At 35.2% G+C, this 16,219-nt stretch overlaps 1 protein-coding gene across 1 annotated transcript; it reads left to right on the forward strand.

The window, feature by feature from the left end:
* The first annotated feature begins 475 nt into the window (after window positions 1–475).
* LOC120085958 (sulfite exporter TauE/SafE family protein 3) lies at window positions 476–12,937 on the forward strand. Its single transcript, XM_039042305.1, has 12 exons — window positions 476–1,112; window positions 1,765–1,924; window positions 2,035–2,235; window positions 2,321–2,385; window positions 2,509–2,536; window positions 2,617–2,693; window positions 2,999–3,085; window positions 3,193–3,243; window positions 3,323–3,544; window positions 11,616–11,709; window positions 12,178–12,318; window positions 12,590–12,937. Exons 1-12 carry the CDS (start codon window positions 912–914, stop codon window positions 12,673–12,675), a joined length of 1,413 nt encoding a protein of 470 aa, XP_038898233.1. The 5' UTR covers window positions 476–911; the 3' UTR covers window positions 12,676–12,937.
* The last annotated feature ends 3,282 nt before the right edge of the window (window positions 12,938–16,219 follow it).

Consider the following 16,219-nt stretch of genomic DNA (forward strand, 5'->3'; position numbering starts at 1 on the left):
AGTAAAATTGTACTATCCAAAATAAATGGCAATAGATTGCAATATATTATATGTAACTTTCTGTGTCATGATAAACATAAATAGTAGTATATGATATTTTACTATTATTTATAAATATTTTCAGCATTTTTATCGTTTAAAATAAATTTTTTAATATTTATAATTATATTTATTGCTGTTTCTTTTTATGATTTATAAAAAGATTGACGATATAATAAAGACATCACTTTAATTTTTATATTGATATCAAGACTCATCAAAATATGGATGGAAATATTGAGATTTAATACCCCATTAATGCAGTCGATAAATAATCAAAGGGATGTTTTTCCTAATTTTAGATTCACAAAAACAAGAAATAAGTAGTTGCACATGCATTAAAAAAAAAAAAAAAGAAGAGTATATTCTTTTTTTATTTAAAAAAAAAAGGAAAAAAAAATGAGAGAGAGAGTATATTCTTAGAGGCGTGTGTATGAAGAATCCAATCCAATACGTTTCTCTTCAACCACTTGCGCACACGGATGGATCGAATTTTCGTTGTGTCTGATTCTTATATTTATTTTCGTTTCGTATTTGATACAAAAAACTGATGTTCTAGGTTTATTTGTTTTTACACCGTTCGTATCAAACAGTATTTTGTTGTAAGATGAAGTGACGAACAAGTGGAACGTTTATCAAATTCAAATGGATAGTGAGAAATCATTTGAGCAATGATTTTGTAGCTATTATATGTGGTTGAGGAAGAATTCAAACAATTCAACCATACATTATCTTTCATCAAACTTCATTTTCATTGTCATCGTCATTGATTTGTATTCTTACAAATACAAGCCATTGCCCTTGTGCCTCGTACGAACAGCTTTCTTGATTTTGTTTACAGAAAGTTGGATTGGGAAGGTTTCAGAGTTTCAATGGCGGGTGGATTTGGAAAAATATGCGCCGGTTTTCGGTCAATGGCGTTGACGATGTTCAACTTTGCTATAGCGTTGGCTCTGGTTTCCGGCGAGAGAAAAATGAAGCTCGAAGGAAGTTCCGGAGATATGAATCTGCTCCAAGGAGCTTTGAATTTCTTGTGGCAGTCAGACAAAACAGGGTATCATCATGTGTGGCCTGTAAGTCACTACAAGATCTCTTTTCCCTTTATATAGATGAAAACAAAATTCCTAATGCAATCACATTTGTTTTGTTCATCTTTTTGAAGATCACGTACTTGCATATTCTCCAATCATTTTAATGTTTCTCAAATTGGTGCTTAAAAGAAAACGTAGTTTAGATCTTTGAACTTAATTTTGAGCTGTTAAGTTAGAATAAATCTTGGTTTTGTGAGGGTCAACTCATCGTGTTGGAACTAAGTTTTTCTCCTTTTGAAACCTTTTTCCTTGGAAAAGATTTTGAAACTCTCATGTTAAGCTTTGTGTTGGTTCAGATCTAGCAATTAGCACATCTTTTTGTGTTGTTTATGGTTTCAATGTGAAAATGGAATTCTGCATATTATTTTTTTTAGTGAATTCTTCGGTGCTTTCATGAAGATTATTCTCTGGACTTGTAGAAAAGACCTTTTAGAAAGATTCATATTCAATGTTGGAAAAGGTTTTGAGCTTGAGCCGCATGCCTAAACAAATAGTATATTCAAGGTCACATCATTAGAACTTTACATAACTTTCACCTCGAAGTTGTAATGAAGTTCTGAGGTAAGATCTAAATTATAAATAAGAGCATGAGAAAAGTAGATGGATTAATAGTAAGTTTTAATTTTCTTTGCAGGAAATGGAATTTGGGTGGCAGATTGTAGTTGGTTCTGTTGTTGGATTTTTGGGTGCTGCATTTGGGAGTGTAGGAGGTGTTGGTGGTGGGGGAATTTATGTTCCTATGCTTAGTCTAGTCATTGGGTTTGATCCGAAGTCATCAACAGCTATATCGAAATGTATGAGGAATGATCTTTGTAATATCAAACCAACTCCAATCTGCTCAGGATTTGCTCTTAATATGTTTAACTTGTATAATAGTTCTTCTTGTTTCTTTTGTTTGCTAAAGGTATGATAATGGGAGCAGCAGCATCAACAGTCTACTATAATCTTAAGCTAAGGCATCCGACACTTGATCTTCCTATCATTGACTATGATTTGGTGCTTCTTATCATGCCTATGCTCATGCTGGGCATCAGCATTGGGGTAGTTTTTAATGTCATATTTGCTGATTGGATGGTTACTGTCCTCCTCATCATTCTCTTCTTAGGTAATGTAGAGATGCATCTTGTTCAACCTCATACTTAATAGTTTTCTGCTCTGTTTATCCTCCGCCTGATATTCGTGTTTTGCAGGTACATCGACGAAATCGTTTTTGAAGGGGGTTGAAACTTGGAAGAAGGAAACCATAATGAAAACGGTTATCTCTTAAACTTGAAACTTCAAGTTTCTGCTGCACATAGTTTGGTTAAAATAAAATGTAGGTCTTTTGATATGAATATCGTGTTTCTAACAACTGGATGCCACTTCTTTTCAACTTTAGGAGGCTGCTAGGCGCGCTGAATCAAATGGTGAGCCTATTTATTGTTTATCATATCAAGATGGTGCTAATCCTTGATCTTATTTCATATTCCACCGTTTGTAAAATTAGATATTCAAGCCGATACTGCATATGCTCCTCTTCCCAGTGGCCCGAACCATAGGCCCGAAACGAACCACATTGACGAGGTAAGTTCATTCATAGTCATAAATGATATCAGAAATGAGAGTGCTGAATCATGATTACCATAGATTCTTTTAAGATAAGGAACTATCTTTTGTTAGATTTTTTATCCTGCCTATAAATGTTTTGGTTGTATCTTGGTGTAAATCTTCTCCCTCTTTCATTACTATAGCTTTAATACCCTTTACCAATTGGAGAGATTTTACGTAACATTTGAAATCCCCTTTCAAATGTTTCTTTTATATAAAAATATATATTGAGAAGAAAGATTACCAGAAATGAGAATGCTGAATTGTGATTGAAATGGCAGGTTCCAATTCTCAAGAATGTGTATTGGAAAGAAATGGGGCTTCTTGTATTAGTTTGGGTTGCATTTCTTGCAATACAGATTACCAAGGTTTTTAGCTCTTTTTTCCTTTTTCCATTTTCAACGTTGAACATCAATCAACACTTTATTTTGCAATCTCAATAAACTGAAAATCAACCCTTTAATGTTGAAAACAGAAGCATTCACCCAATTGTTCATGGGAATACTGGGTACTGAACTTCCTGCAGGTAAGTTTGCTGATCCACTTCCAAATTCTTTTGTGCTTTCTCTGGTTTGATTTCTTGTTTACCCAGAATTGCTTTACAGGTGCCAATTGCTTTTGGTGTATCTGGTTATGAAGCAGTTAGCTTGTATAAAGGAAGGAGAAAAATTGCATCACTAGGAAATCAGAAGACAGATTTTCGAATTCACCAGCTTGTTCTATATTGCTTCTTGGGCATAGTGGCCGGAGTTGTCGGTGGGCTACTTGGACTTGGTGGAGGATTTATTATGGGTCCTCTGTTTCTGGAGCTGGGCATTCCCCCTCAGGTACATATCTGTAACCTCCTGCACACGCCATTAAAATTTTGCTTTTGCTTTATTTTCTGTCTGGGAGGACTTTGAGTCTGGGCTAATTTATGACCTTAGGGAGGCACATGCCCTCTGCCATCAACGTCTTTTAGTTTTTTTGGGTAAAAAAGTTTTTTTTCTCTCTTTTTCTGGTTACAAGAGGTAAAAAAAGTGTCTTTATTGTTGTTTTCCTTTATCTATATATATATATTTAAAAATTAAACTTTATAATAAAAAGTTTCAAATGTACTTTTAGAATTTTTTTTTTTATAAAATATAAATATTTTTGAAAATTTTCTATTTATAAGAATTTTTTTTTATATATACATAAGAACTTTTTTTTCCTTTAAAATAAATTACTTACAGACTGTTTTTTAGGCAATTTGAAAACAAACGATTAATTAAAAACATAATCCTATTTCATGTTATCTGATATGTGTTTGACAGTAGATTTTAGAAATTAAATTTCAAATTAACCAATTTTTCAAAATGTGTTTTGATAATATAATTATAAATCATAAAATTAATTGTAATTAATCACTAAATATTAGGTTTAATGTGACCTATTATCAACTAATTTATGAACTTGTTTTAGGTTAATTTTTTTTTATAATTCTTATTTTGTAAAATCACATAATTTATAATATATTATATAATATATATTTTAATTTATAAAAAACAATTGAGTTTATAACATTTGATATTATATTTATTAATGTTTTTATCCTTTTCAATGTAATTAAGTATTTTAAAATTTCAAATTCAAAATTTGAATATATTGAAAACACAAAAATATTGCTTTCAAAATTTGCACTATTTAGATCACAAAATCCAAAAACAGTTTTCGAGAATAAAATTCAGTTTATTTATCAATCGTGTACTCACTGCCTCAATGAATCTGAAAATATAAAATAGAATTTGAAAGTAAACAAACACTTAAATTCTTATCAATTTGCGGTCTAAATTTTAAGCCATATTTCTTACCATAAATTGAATATATCCTATTGTATAATTATTTAAATAGTAAATAATATTCTTTAGTTTTATAGTTCTTATTACACACACTTATTGTTTAGAAAATTATTTATATTTTCTTTAATGGCATAAAAAAGCTATAATTATATATTCTTTTAACTTTAATTCTATGTCTAATAAATGTGTGTTTGGCATGATTTTAGAAATAAGTCATTTTAGAAAAATTTGGAGTGTTTGTCAATCACTCAAAATAGTTTTTGAAACACCTTCAAAGTGAAGTATTTTAAATAATTTTTATCAAAAGAGTTTTATTGAAATAAGAAGAGGAAGAAGAAGAACAAAGAAAGTTTTATGTGGGAAACCCTAGATCAGAGAGAAAAAAACCACAATAGAAAAGTTCTTTTTATTATTTCTTAACTTACCCATACATCATAGACCCAAGATACAAATAGACTAAGTCAAACCTTAATACAATAGAGTAATGTAAAAAGACTAAAATACCCTTAGGGCAAATACATAGTCATTTTCAACACTTCCCCTCAAGTTGGAATGTAGATGTCACTAAGATCCCACTTGCTAACACAAGTATCAAAGCTTTGCCTGAGTAAACCTTTAGTAAGAATGTCAGCAACTTGTTGACTCGAAGGAATGTAGGGAATGCAGATGCTGCCACTATCCAGATTTTCTTTGAAGAAGTATCTATCAATCTCCACATGTTTAGTTCTATTATGTTGCACAAAGTTGTTGGCTATACTTATAGTTGCCTTGTTATCACAATAGAATTTCATAGTTGTATCACTATCTTGGCGAAGATCAGACAAAACTTTCTTCAACTATATCTCTTCACATATTCCTGGACTCATAGTTGTGGATTCAGCTTCAGCACTGCTTTTAGCAACATCACCTTGTTTCTTACTCTGCCAAGTAATAAGATTACCCTACACAAAGGTACAATACCCTGAAGTTGACTTTTTATCTGTAATAGATCCTGCCCAATTAGAATCAGTGTAAGCCTCAATGCATATTCTGTCATATTTTTTGAACATTAGGCCTTTTCCTGGTGTAGATTTCAAATACCTCAGAATTCAAGTACAACCTCCATATGTTTCTCGTAAGGTGCTTGCATAAACTGACTCACCATACTGACAACATAGGATATATCTGGTCTAGTATGAGATAAGTAAATCAATTTTCCTACTAGCCATTGGTACCTCTCTTTATACACAGGAACTCTGTCGACAAATTCTCCCAGCTTAGCGTTGACTTCACTAGGGGTATCGATGGGTTTACATCCAGTCATCCATGTCTCCTTCAACAGATCAAGGATGTATTTTTGTTGAGAGACAGAAATCCTTTCTCTGGACCTCACCATCTCCATTCCAAGGAAATATCTTAAACTCGCAAGATCCTTAATCTCAAATTCATCAGCCATTTTCGGTTTTAGCCTGATAATCTCAGCAGCATCATCACCTGACAGAACAATATCATCTACGTACATAATTAAAACAACCATCTTCCCCGATGTTGACTTCTTTGTGAACGATGTGTGATCAGAGTGCACCTGAATGTAACCTTGGGACTTAACAAAGGTGGTGAACTTGTCAAACTAAGCTCTCAGAGACTATTTCAAACCATACAGAGACTTTATGAGTTTACAAACTTGATGATTAAATTAAACTTCAAATCCAGGAGGAGGACTCATATATACTTCTTCTAACTCAGCATTTAAGAACACATTCTTCACATCAAGCTGGTGGATGAGTCTTTATTCACGGCTACTGAAAGAAGAACTCGAACAGTGTTCAGCTTTGCCACTGGAGAGAAGGTTTTTGGGTAATCAATTCCATAAGCTTGAGTAAACCCTTAGCAACCAACTTGGCCTTATATCTATCCAAAGTTCCATTAAACTTTCACAGTGAAAATCCATTTGCACCCAACGGTTTTATGCCTTTTAGGAGAGCTACAAGATCCCACGTTTTATTCTTCTCAAGAGCTCTCATTTCTTTCATGACTGCAATCTTCCATTCGGGAATCTCCATGGTCATATGCACATTGGTCGGTATTGTTATAGTATCCAGGTTAGTAGTGAAAGTTTTAAACCCATAAGATAAATTACTGTAAGAAAGGAAACTATGCATGAAGTACTTGGTACATGACCTAGTCCCTTTTAGCAAGGCGATGGGTATATCAAGGGAGGTATCATAATCTCCTGTTTTACTCGACCTCTCATCAGTAAGAGAATAGTGGTCATATTTACTTACTTGCAGCAAACCCTCACCCTTTTAAGTTTCTCCTGAAGACTCATTACTATATGTAGTTTTGTCATTTTCTGGAACAATCTCATCAGTTTCATCACTTTTAGTCACATCAACACACTCATTAGTATTATTAGGAATAGAAGTACCTTGGGCTTGAGTTGGTGTCGGTTCCGATTCATGGACAGTAGCCAGTGAAGCAACAGGAGATGCTATTTCCTTTATAAGATTCTTCCTGTAGTATGTTATCCAGGGCACTTGTTTAGTAGGTTCCTTTATAAGATTCTTCCTGTAGTATGTTATTCAGGACATTTGTTTAGTAGGAAGGACAATGTCATTGGTATTCAGGATAGACTTAGGAAGAAAGTCCACGGGAACATAGTATGTGGATAAGTTACTCTCTTCACTAGTATTCTCCCCCTTAAAGAGGACTAACGGGAAAAAGGGGTTTATCCTCAAGGAATATTACATCTATAGAAACAAAGTACTTTTTCGATGATGGATGGAAACATTTATAATCCTGCTGGTGAAGGGGATACCTGAAAAAGACACTTTTGAGCACGAGGGGCAAATTTAGTTCGGTGAGGACCATGACTATGGATAAACACAGTACATCCAAACACTCGAAGATGAACATTCGGAATGAGACACGTGGATATGTAAGACTCTTTGAAACATTCAAGAGGTGTATGAAATTTGAGAACACGAGAGGGCATCCGATTAATAAGATGAGCTATAGTTAGAATGACATCTCCCCATAAATAAGAGGGAAGTGAGGCAGGGAGCATAAGGGACCAGGCAACCTCAATGAGGTGACAATTTTTCCGTTCACCCACCCCATTTTGTTGAGGAATATTAGCACACAAACTTTGATTGGTAATACCTTTCAAAGTCAAGAACTCTCGAAGGGTGTTTTAGCGAACTCCCGACCATTGTCATTCCGAAGGATGGAAATCTTGGTGTTAAACTGGTTCTTTACTATGGCATAAAATTGTTTAAACACAGACATTACTTCTGACTTGTCAGTGAGAAGAAACACCCATGTAAGACGGGTGTGATCATTAATAAACTTTACAAACCAACACTTTCTAGATGAAGTAGTGATGTTTGAGGGATCCCAAACATCACCATGGACAAGATGGAAGGGATGGGAAGGTTTGTAAGGCTGAGATGGGAAGGCAACTCGGTGTTGTTTTGCACGTATGCACACATTACAAGACAAAGAAGAAACATCCACATTATGAAATAATGGGGAAATAATACTTCATATATTGAAAGTTTGAATGATCAAGACGAAAATGCCATAACAAATAATCTTTTTCAGAAGTTGAAAATAAAGACAACAAACTAGTTCTATAAAAACTCCTAGAGGCAACATCATCATAAAGGAAATAGAGTCTCCTATCATGCTGGGTAATGCCAATCATCGTCCTCGAGCTCAAGTCCTGAAACAAAACAGTATCTGGTGAGAAAATAACTCGGTAGTCAAGATCCCTAGTTATTTTACTGATAGACATCAAATTGTAGGATATTTTTGGAACATACAACACATTCTGTAAGGTCAAACCCTAGAACGGAGAAAGATGACCTTTTCCCACAACAGGAGCTAAGGACCCATTTGCAATCCGTATTATTTCATTACTAACACTCAGAACATATGAGAGGAATTGGTCAGATGAGCCTGTCCAGTGTCTGTTGCACCCGAATCTAGTATCCATGTTTTCCTACCCTTAATAATAAGACTAAAGGATTGAGGAGTGCCTAATTAGACAATTGCACTAACCCCAACAGTACTTGGGTCATTCTGGTTGGTCACCTGAGATTGTGACGTATTACTAGTAGAGTCACTCACGAAAGCTCGACCAGGATTTGACTTATCATTTGGAGGGCGACATCTGCCATTCAAGAGTTGACCGTGTAACTTGCAACACTAATCCTTTGTATGCCAAGGTTTCTCGCAATGTTCACATACTGGAAAAGTTTTACCATTATGCTTGTCACCATCAGATCTAGATGATTTCACACCAAATGTAGTGGAATCAATGACAGTGACAACTCGCTCATGGTACTTGACGTATCTTCCTCCAAACGAACCTCATAACAGACTTCTATTAGAGATGGTATCAGTCATTGTCCCAATATTCGACTGTGAATTGTGTCAAATTTGGAATTCAATCCAACAAGGAAGTCATAAAGACGACCAACTTCCTCAATTTTTGAATATCGAACCCCACCGCATGAGTAATCCCAAACAATCTCACCATATATATCTATCTCCTGCCACAATAAAGCTAATTTATTGAAATAAGATGTAATGTTCATGTTCCCTTGTCTGCACTCATGAACCTGATTTCATAAGGTGTACAAATGTGATGCATTGTGCCTCTTAGAATACAATTTCTGTACTGCATCTCAAATATCCCGAGTAGTTGCATGATACAGCAAGGGTTTCCCTATCTGAGGTTTCATGCTCTTAACAAGCAGAGAGTGGAGTAAGGAATCTTCTCCCTTCTAGATGTGCTCTTGAGGGTCTTTAGGTCGAGGTCTCGGTATCACAACAGTAAGATACGCAAACTTATGTCGCCCCTCGAGGGCCATTTTGATGAATTGGAACCAAAAGAAATAATTTTGACCATTCAACTTCTCATCTGTAATGAACCTTGTAGAATTTTCCATAGCACCAGATAAAATATTTGTTGTAGGTAAATTAGAGAAAACAGTTATCGGGTTTTCTGAATATATCGGTAGATTGGAAGAAAGGTCAGAGTTAACAGGATTTGCCTAAAGAGTTGTGTTGGTTCCAAGGGTAGCAATCTGGTGTTGAAGGCTAACCAATTATTGTTGGACCCCAACTGGAGAAAGACCCATCAACTTCGAAGCACCATGATTGGTTGGCACACGTTGAAAAAGATTAAGGTGGCTGTCGTAGGTGGTTTCTGTCCACCCAAAAAAGGAAGAAGAAGCCTCACCTAGATCGACGGTTGAAGCATTGATCGGCGGCTGAAACAGCGACGCGGAACTTGGGGGTATCGTTGGCTGGAACGACACGGAGCCAAGGTGGAGCGGCTACGACTGGAGGGAGATCTGGCTCGATCGCGTATGGCCCGGTTTGATCAACGCTTGTTGTTGCCCAAAGACTCCCGCGCCAGACTGAGACGAGGCTGAATTGGTTCCAATCGGTGACTGGATATCGTGCGATGGCAGCGTGTTCATCGGATTGAGGTGGATCGATCGAAGATACTTATCGACAGCCTGAATGACAGCGACATTAACCGTTTCAGCAGTGGTTCTATCATTAGCTAAGTTTTTCTCTATGACGGTTAGGGTTTCATCACCATACTCTGATACCATATTGAAATAAGAGGAGGAAGAAGAAGAACAATGGAAGTTTTACGTGAAAAACCCTAGATCAGGGAGAAAAAACCACGATAAAAGAGTTATTTTTATTATTTTTTAACTTACCCATATATCACAGACCCAAGATATAATTAGACTAAGATAAACCCTAATACAGTAGAGTAATATAAAAAGACTAAAATGCCCAGATAAATACATTTTTTCCTCTAACCAAGCTAAACAGGCCTAAGTCCTTTAACTTCACAAATGTTGAGTAGCTCCATCAATTTTTTATATTGTTTCTAATAGAGATTCATACCATATTTCACATTTTGTAAAATTAACAAATCTATTAAACATATAATTGATCACATTATACTTCAATATTGTGTTAGATGGATTCATAAATTCTAAAGTTTATCAAATAAATCAAGGATTTATTAAACACCAAATTGTAAGCATAAATACTTAATAGACATAATTGAAAGTTTAGAGATTTAATGGAGTATTTTTAAAATTCAGGTATATGTTGAACACAAAATTGTTAGTTCAAAAATTTATTTTTGACAAACTTCAAAGTTGAATGACTAAAACATATAATTTAACTCAATTTTTTTAAACTCAAAATTAATATCAAAACTATCTGCATATATAAAGTCATATTATTTTTAGTACAATAAAGTCATATATTATTTTTGGTACCATAGAGTCATATATTCTAAACAAAACCAATTTCAGTCATTAAGAACATAATAATGGTTTGTATAGTGTGGTAATCAATGTCGTTTGATTTCGATATTATATACATCGACTACCTTTTCAATTGCCTTGAATAAACGGATGGAACCTCCACTGTTTAATCTGTGACCTCTTCCTCGGGGGGGACGGGGGACATCAATCATTATCTTTTTCTTCTCTGACTTGTGGGACCCATCAATAGAGCATAATGATCTACATTATTGAATACCGTTGGAGTTTTTAATTTTGTATGTAATAGATAAATAAATATTAAAATTGTCAGATATATTTCTACACTTTTAATATCTATCAATAGATCACTGACCATCTAACCTTTTTTAAATTCAATTTTGTGTCACCAAATAATTTAGTCAAATTCTGACACAGGTCAATAAACACATTTTGAAGTTTAAGAATCAGCTGGACACAAAATTAAAAATTTAATATCTCATAATTTTTTTTGAATTCATGGACTAAATTCTTAATTTAAGTTTCTAAAATTCATGGACAATTTATAATATAACTTACGTTATTCAAAATAGATTAATTCTGTAGTTCCATTAATTTGTCACCATTTCCGACTGGTTTCTCTTTTTCCTTCTTTTAGGATGGGATCACATTATCGAATTAGGATCCTACCTACTTGTTTGCTTTCCAAACTCCAAAACATCGTATTATTATAGTTTCCCCACGGGTACATTAGAAATCCCATCAAAGTTAACTTTTCTTTACCTTTGCTTTTGCAGGTATCGAGCGCTTCAGCAACCTTTGGAATGACATTCTCCTCATCTATGTCTGTTATACAATACTATCTTCTTGACCGTTTCCCCGTTCCATATGGTAAATCAATTCTATCTCACTTTAGGTATATTTGGATCACTGAATTGAGTTATGAAGTCTGAAGTTAATATGTTGGTATTAAAAAGTTTATATTTGGAGTGCAAAGTTGTAAGATGAATTTTTTTAATAAATGTGCTAAATAGAGAAAGAAGAAAAAATAGATTTTCTCGATAAATGTGTAAACTTTAATAATGTTGCTATGAAAGTTGAGTAGTTTAACACCCATTTGTATCATTAGTGGGCCAAACACTCCCTTTACAACTATCTTTCTGTCAAGAGTGTACAAACAAAATTAACCAAAAGTAAAGTAAGAGGGTTTATACCTAAAATGGACAACATTCATCTTTTTAACACTTTTGAGATCTCTAATATGAAACACACGTTATAATCAAACCAAGAAATTTCAATTTTTAATTCTTCTAAAGTTTTGAATCCATCGATTTACTGACCAAGGTTGTAATATTGCAGCTCTTTACTTCACCCTCGTGGCCGCCATAGCTGCATTTATTGGACAGCACGTAATCAGAAGGCTGATTGAGTTGATTGGAAGAGCATCCTTAATTATCTTCATTTTGTCCTTCACAATATTCGTCAGTGCGATCTCTCTAGGTGAAAACCATACACAACCAAACTGCTTTATGCATTGTTCCTCTATTTGGACTTACCAGTTAAAAAAAAAAAAAGTTAAAAAAAGGTCACTTTTATTTATATTCAGTTGATAAAAATGGTTTAAAATATATTTTAGAAGTGTTAGAACTATTTTGAAGGGTCACCAAATATTTCATTTTTTCTAAAATAATTTATTTTCAAAATTAAACATTTGAAAAATTAAACCAAAACATATTATAAATTTGAAATGGATTGTGGTTTGATTTGATAGGGGGAGTTGGAATCTCAAAGATGATTGGACAAATTCAGCGACATGAATACATGGGATTCGAGAATCTGTGCAAATATGATGCTTAAGGTTTGGCCTTATGGGAAAGAAATGTGATTTTTAGTAATTGTTTTCAAATTCTTATGATTATTTGGATTTAGCTTTGGAATTTTTTACTCTTAAATTTGATGTCTAAGATGCTAGAATTTATTGATTCGACAGTTTGTTTTATGGGCCTGGAAAAAGCCTAGAAAGTAGAAATATATAAGCAGAGTTTTAGCGATCTGTGTATTTAAATGTGCTCGGAAGTGGATTTTGAATATTGTTTTTCCAGTGCACTATCCATTTTTAGATTAGGTTTTCGGAGGTGATGTGATGGAGTGTATATTTTTAATCATTTGATTTTTAGTTTCTGATTTTTAAAAATTAAATTTATTAATACTACTTCTAAACAAGTTTTTAAACATTAATTTTTATTTCAGAATTTGGCTAAAATTGTAAATGTTACTTAAAAAAAAGATAAAAATCTTTAAAAAAAAAATCATTATTATACGAGATCATAGTAATTTCGTTTTTAATCCATCTGTTATATATATATAATCTTAAATTGAGGTGGATCTTAAACGTATGTGTCATATGCTATAATTGTTTAATTGGGAAACAATTGCAAAGTCTCATAAGGTAATGTGTGATATTTTTTGTGAGTGCATATAAATTGAATTATTTAGTGGGTTTCATTTGGTATTTTAATTATTAGTTTGTCGTGGCCCTTTGAGCATTAACTCAATTGGTTAATACTTGATGATAGTATGTGTTAAATTTTATCAACTTTAAATTGTGTCAATATTTTATGTATTAGTTGTTCAACGGATTCCCAATAGAGCTTCTCGCAAAAGAAAATAATAGAGGTCAAATACGAAGTTGATAGGACTTAAAAGGATAAACTGATACATTGGGTTGGATTTTATTTATTTATTTATTTTTGTTTAAATTGATGTGCTTTTTTTGGGCTTTTAGTTGGCTGATGTCACATCCATAAAATATGCGATAAAATATCTTTTTGATCCTAGATTTGAATCTAGTCTTGAGTTTTGTTCTAATTTGGTCTCTAAATTTTAAAATTTTACAAGTTTTATCTTGATTTTTAATTAATGCTCTCTTTTAGTCATTAATATTTTTTGATTAATTTATTAGCTATTAATTAATTTAAAATAATTATGAAGTAAAATTTTAATTTTAATTTTAATAGTGATGACTTGATGAAAGAGTTAAATAACATGCAACGGAAGTATCAAAGATCTATAAGTATTCAAATTCACCAATTTCGATAGAAACTAAATCATGTTTTTCTAAAAAGAGGGTTTCAAGATTATACCTTTAAGAACTCTCCAAGAATCCGATTGTACAACGATTGTTTTCACTAGAAATCACTGTGAACCGCCTCAAAGCCTTCCCTACTATCCTCTTGGAGCTTTAGGCAGAGTTGTGGGACCCAAGAACAGCTTGAAAAGATGAAGAACAATGAAGAACACACAACAACCAGATAGGAAGAACCATTTTCTTTTCACAGAGATTTTCTCTCAAAATTTCTGCATTCTCTTTTTCTCAAAAGACTCCAAACTTCTTTATATATTGTAGATGAACATGCAAAGAAGTGAAGTGCATGGCTTGCCGCGTGTAACGGTCATGCTTGTCCAGGGCCTGTTGCCCATGGCCGCATGCCCAATCCAACCCCTTTCTAGCTTACTTTCATATCCTGTATTGTATTAGTGTAGTTAGCTTGCTTTCTTTACATTTTCATTGTAAGTTGTGAATAAAGAAGAAAGATTGTAGTAGACTAGAAAGCAATAAGCAACAACAACGGCTTTATAGAGTACTACTCCGGGTATGAGGAAATGATGGTTAGTCTTATCCCCATATAGTGCATTCTGAACAAAAAAGCCAACTGGCGCCCTTGCAATATGCAAAAGGGCGAGTGGTCATTACAATGAAAATGTAAAGAAAGCAAGCTAACTACACTAATACAATACAGGATATGAAAGTAAGCTAGAAAAGGGGTTGGATTGGGCATGCGGCCATGGGCAACAGGCCCTGGACAAGCATGACCGTTACATTCTCCCCCACTTAATTGGTCGACGTCCCCGTCAACCGACCTTGTTCAAAACCTGCAATGGCTGGAGCTGCATTCTTCAAGTCTTCGGCTCGCTCCCAACTGATCTCTTCGTCGGGGAGATCCTTCCATTTCACTAAGAACTCTGTCAGTTCTCGTCTGGGTCTTCCAATACGGCGCGTACGTTTATCCAGGATTTGTGCAACTTCTTTCTCAGCAGAACTCTTCATCGTGACCGGTGGGCGCCTTAGCATGTTCGCTGTTCGTCCTCGGGATCGGGATGATAGGGGCTTCAGGATACTCACATGGATTGACAGGGTGATATCTTCATCCAATGAGGTAACTGAACCTGTATGAGGTTCTCCGACCTTCTCAATTACCTCCACTGGACTTCATATTTCCTTACTAGCCGTTGGTCTCTCTGGCCTCGAAACGAAACTGTTCCGGTCGTAGCTTGATCAGGACCTTGTCCCCAGCTTGAAACTCAAGGGCCCCTCCGCTTCTTATCAGCCCACTTCTTCATCCTCTTCGCGATGCTCTTTCTAGGTAGGCGCGAGCGAATCTCAGAGGTTTTGCTCACACTCTTTAGTGAAGTTATGTGCCTGAGGACTTTTGCCTGCATAAGGGTGGTCCACCAAGTGTGGGCATGAGTGGCTGTCTGCCGACACACGACTTCGAAGGGTGTTTTTCGGTCGCGGGAACTCTTCTGGCTATTGAAGCTGAACTGAGCAACATCTAACAACTGGACCCAGTTCTTCTGTCTAGCGTCGATAAAGTGACGAGATATTCCTCGAGCATACTGTTGAAGCGTTCCGTCTGTCCGTCAGTTTGGGGATGATAGCTAGAGGAGATATTCAGTGATGATCCCAATATTCTGAACAATTCTGTCCAGAATTCCCAGTGAATCTTCCGTCCCGATCGCTAACATGCTCATGGGGACACCCCATAATTTTCACGATGTGTTTTGAAAAGAAAACTGAGCAGTCATCACGCTGTGCACATTTTCGGCGTTGGACGAACGTGGCATATTTCGAGAACCGGTCGATGATAACAAGGACCGATTCAAACTCTCCACCTTGGGCAAATGGGTGATGAAGTCGAGAGACACACTCTCCCACGGTCTAGAGGGCACAGGTAGGGGTTCCAGCAGACCCGCTTAATTTCGCCCTTTCAACCTATCTTGTTGGCAGACAAGGCAAGTCTTGGTAAATTGCATGACATCGTCTCGAAGACTTGGCCAATAGTAGCCTTGCTTCAGAAGGGCATAAGTCCTCTGCCAACCATTATGTCCTGCCCACGGTGTGTGTCGTGACACTCCTTTCATCAGCGACCTTTCGTAACTCCCCGGCATCTGAGGATGTAGAGGCGATTGCCTTTGGTGTATAGTAGATCATCTTCCACCCAGAACTGGCGTGTCTTCCCTCTCCTGGCCAACTGTAAGATGGCCTGCGCTGCTGTATCATTTGTCAAGTGAGTTTTGACAGTTTCTCGTACTGTTGCACTCAACGTACTTGCTTGTAGGC

Source organism: Benincasa hispida, chromosome 9 (assembly GCF_009727055.1).
Source record: "Benincasa hispida cultivar B227 chromosome 9, ASM972705v1, whole genome shotgun sequence".
Classification (NCBI taxonomy): domain Eukaryota; kingdom Viridiplantae; phylum Streptophyta; class Magnoliopsida; order Cucurbitales; family Cucurbitaceae; genus Benincasa; species Benincasa hispida.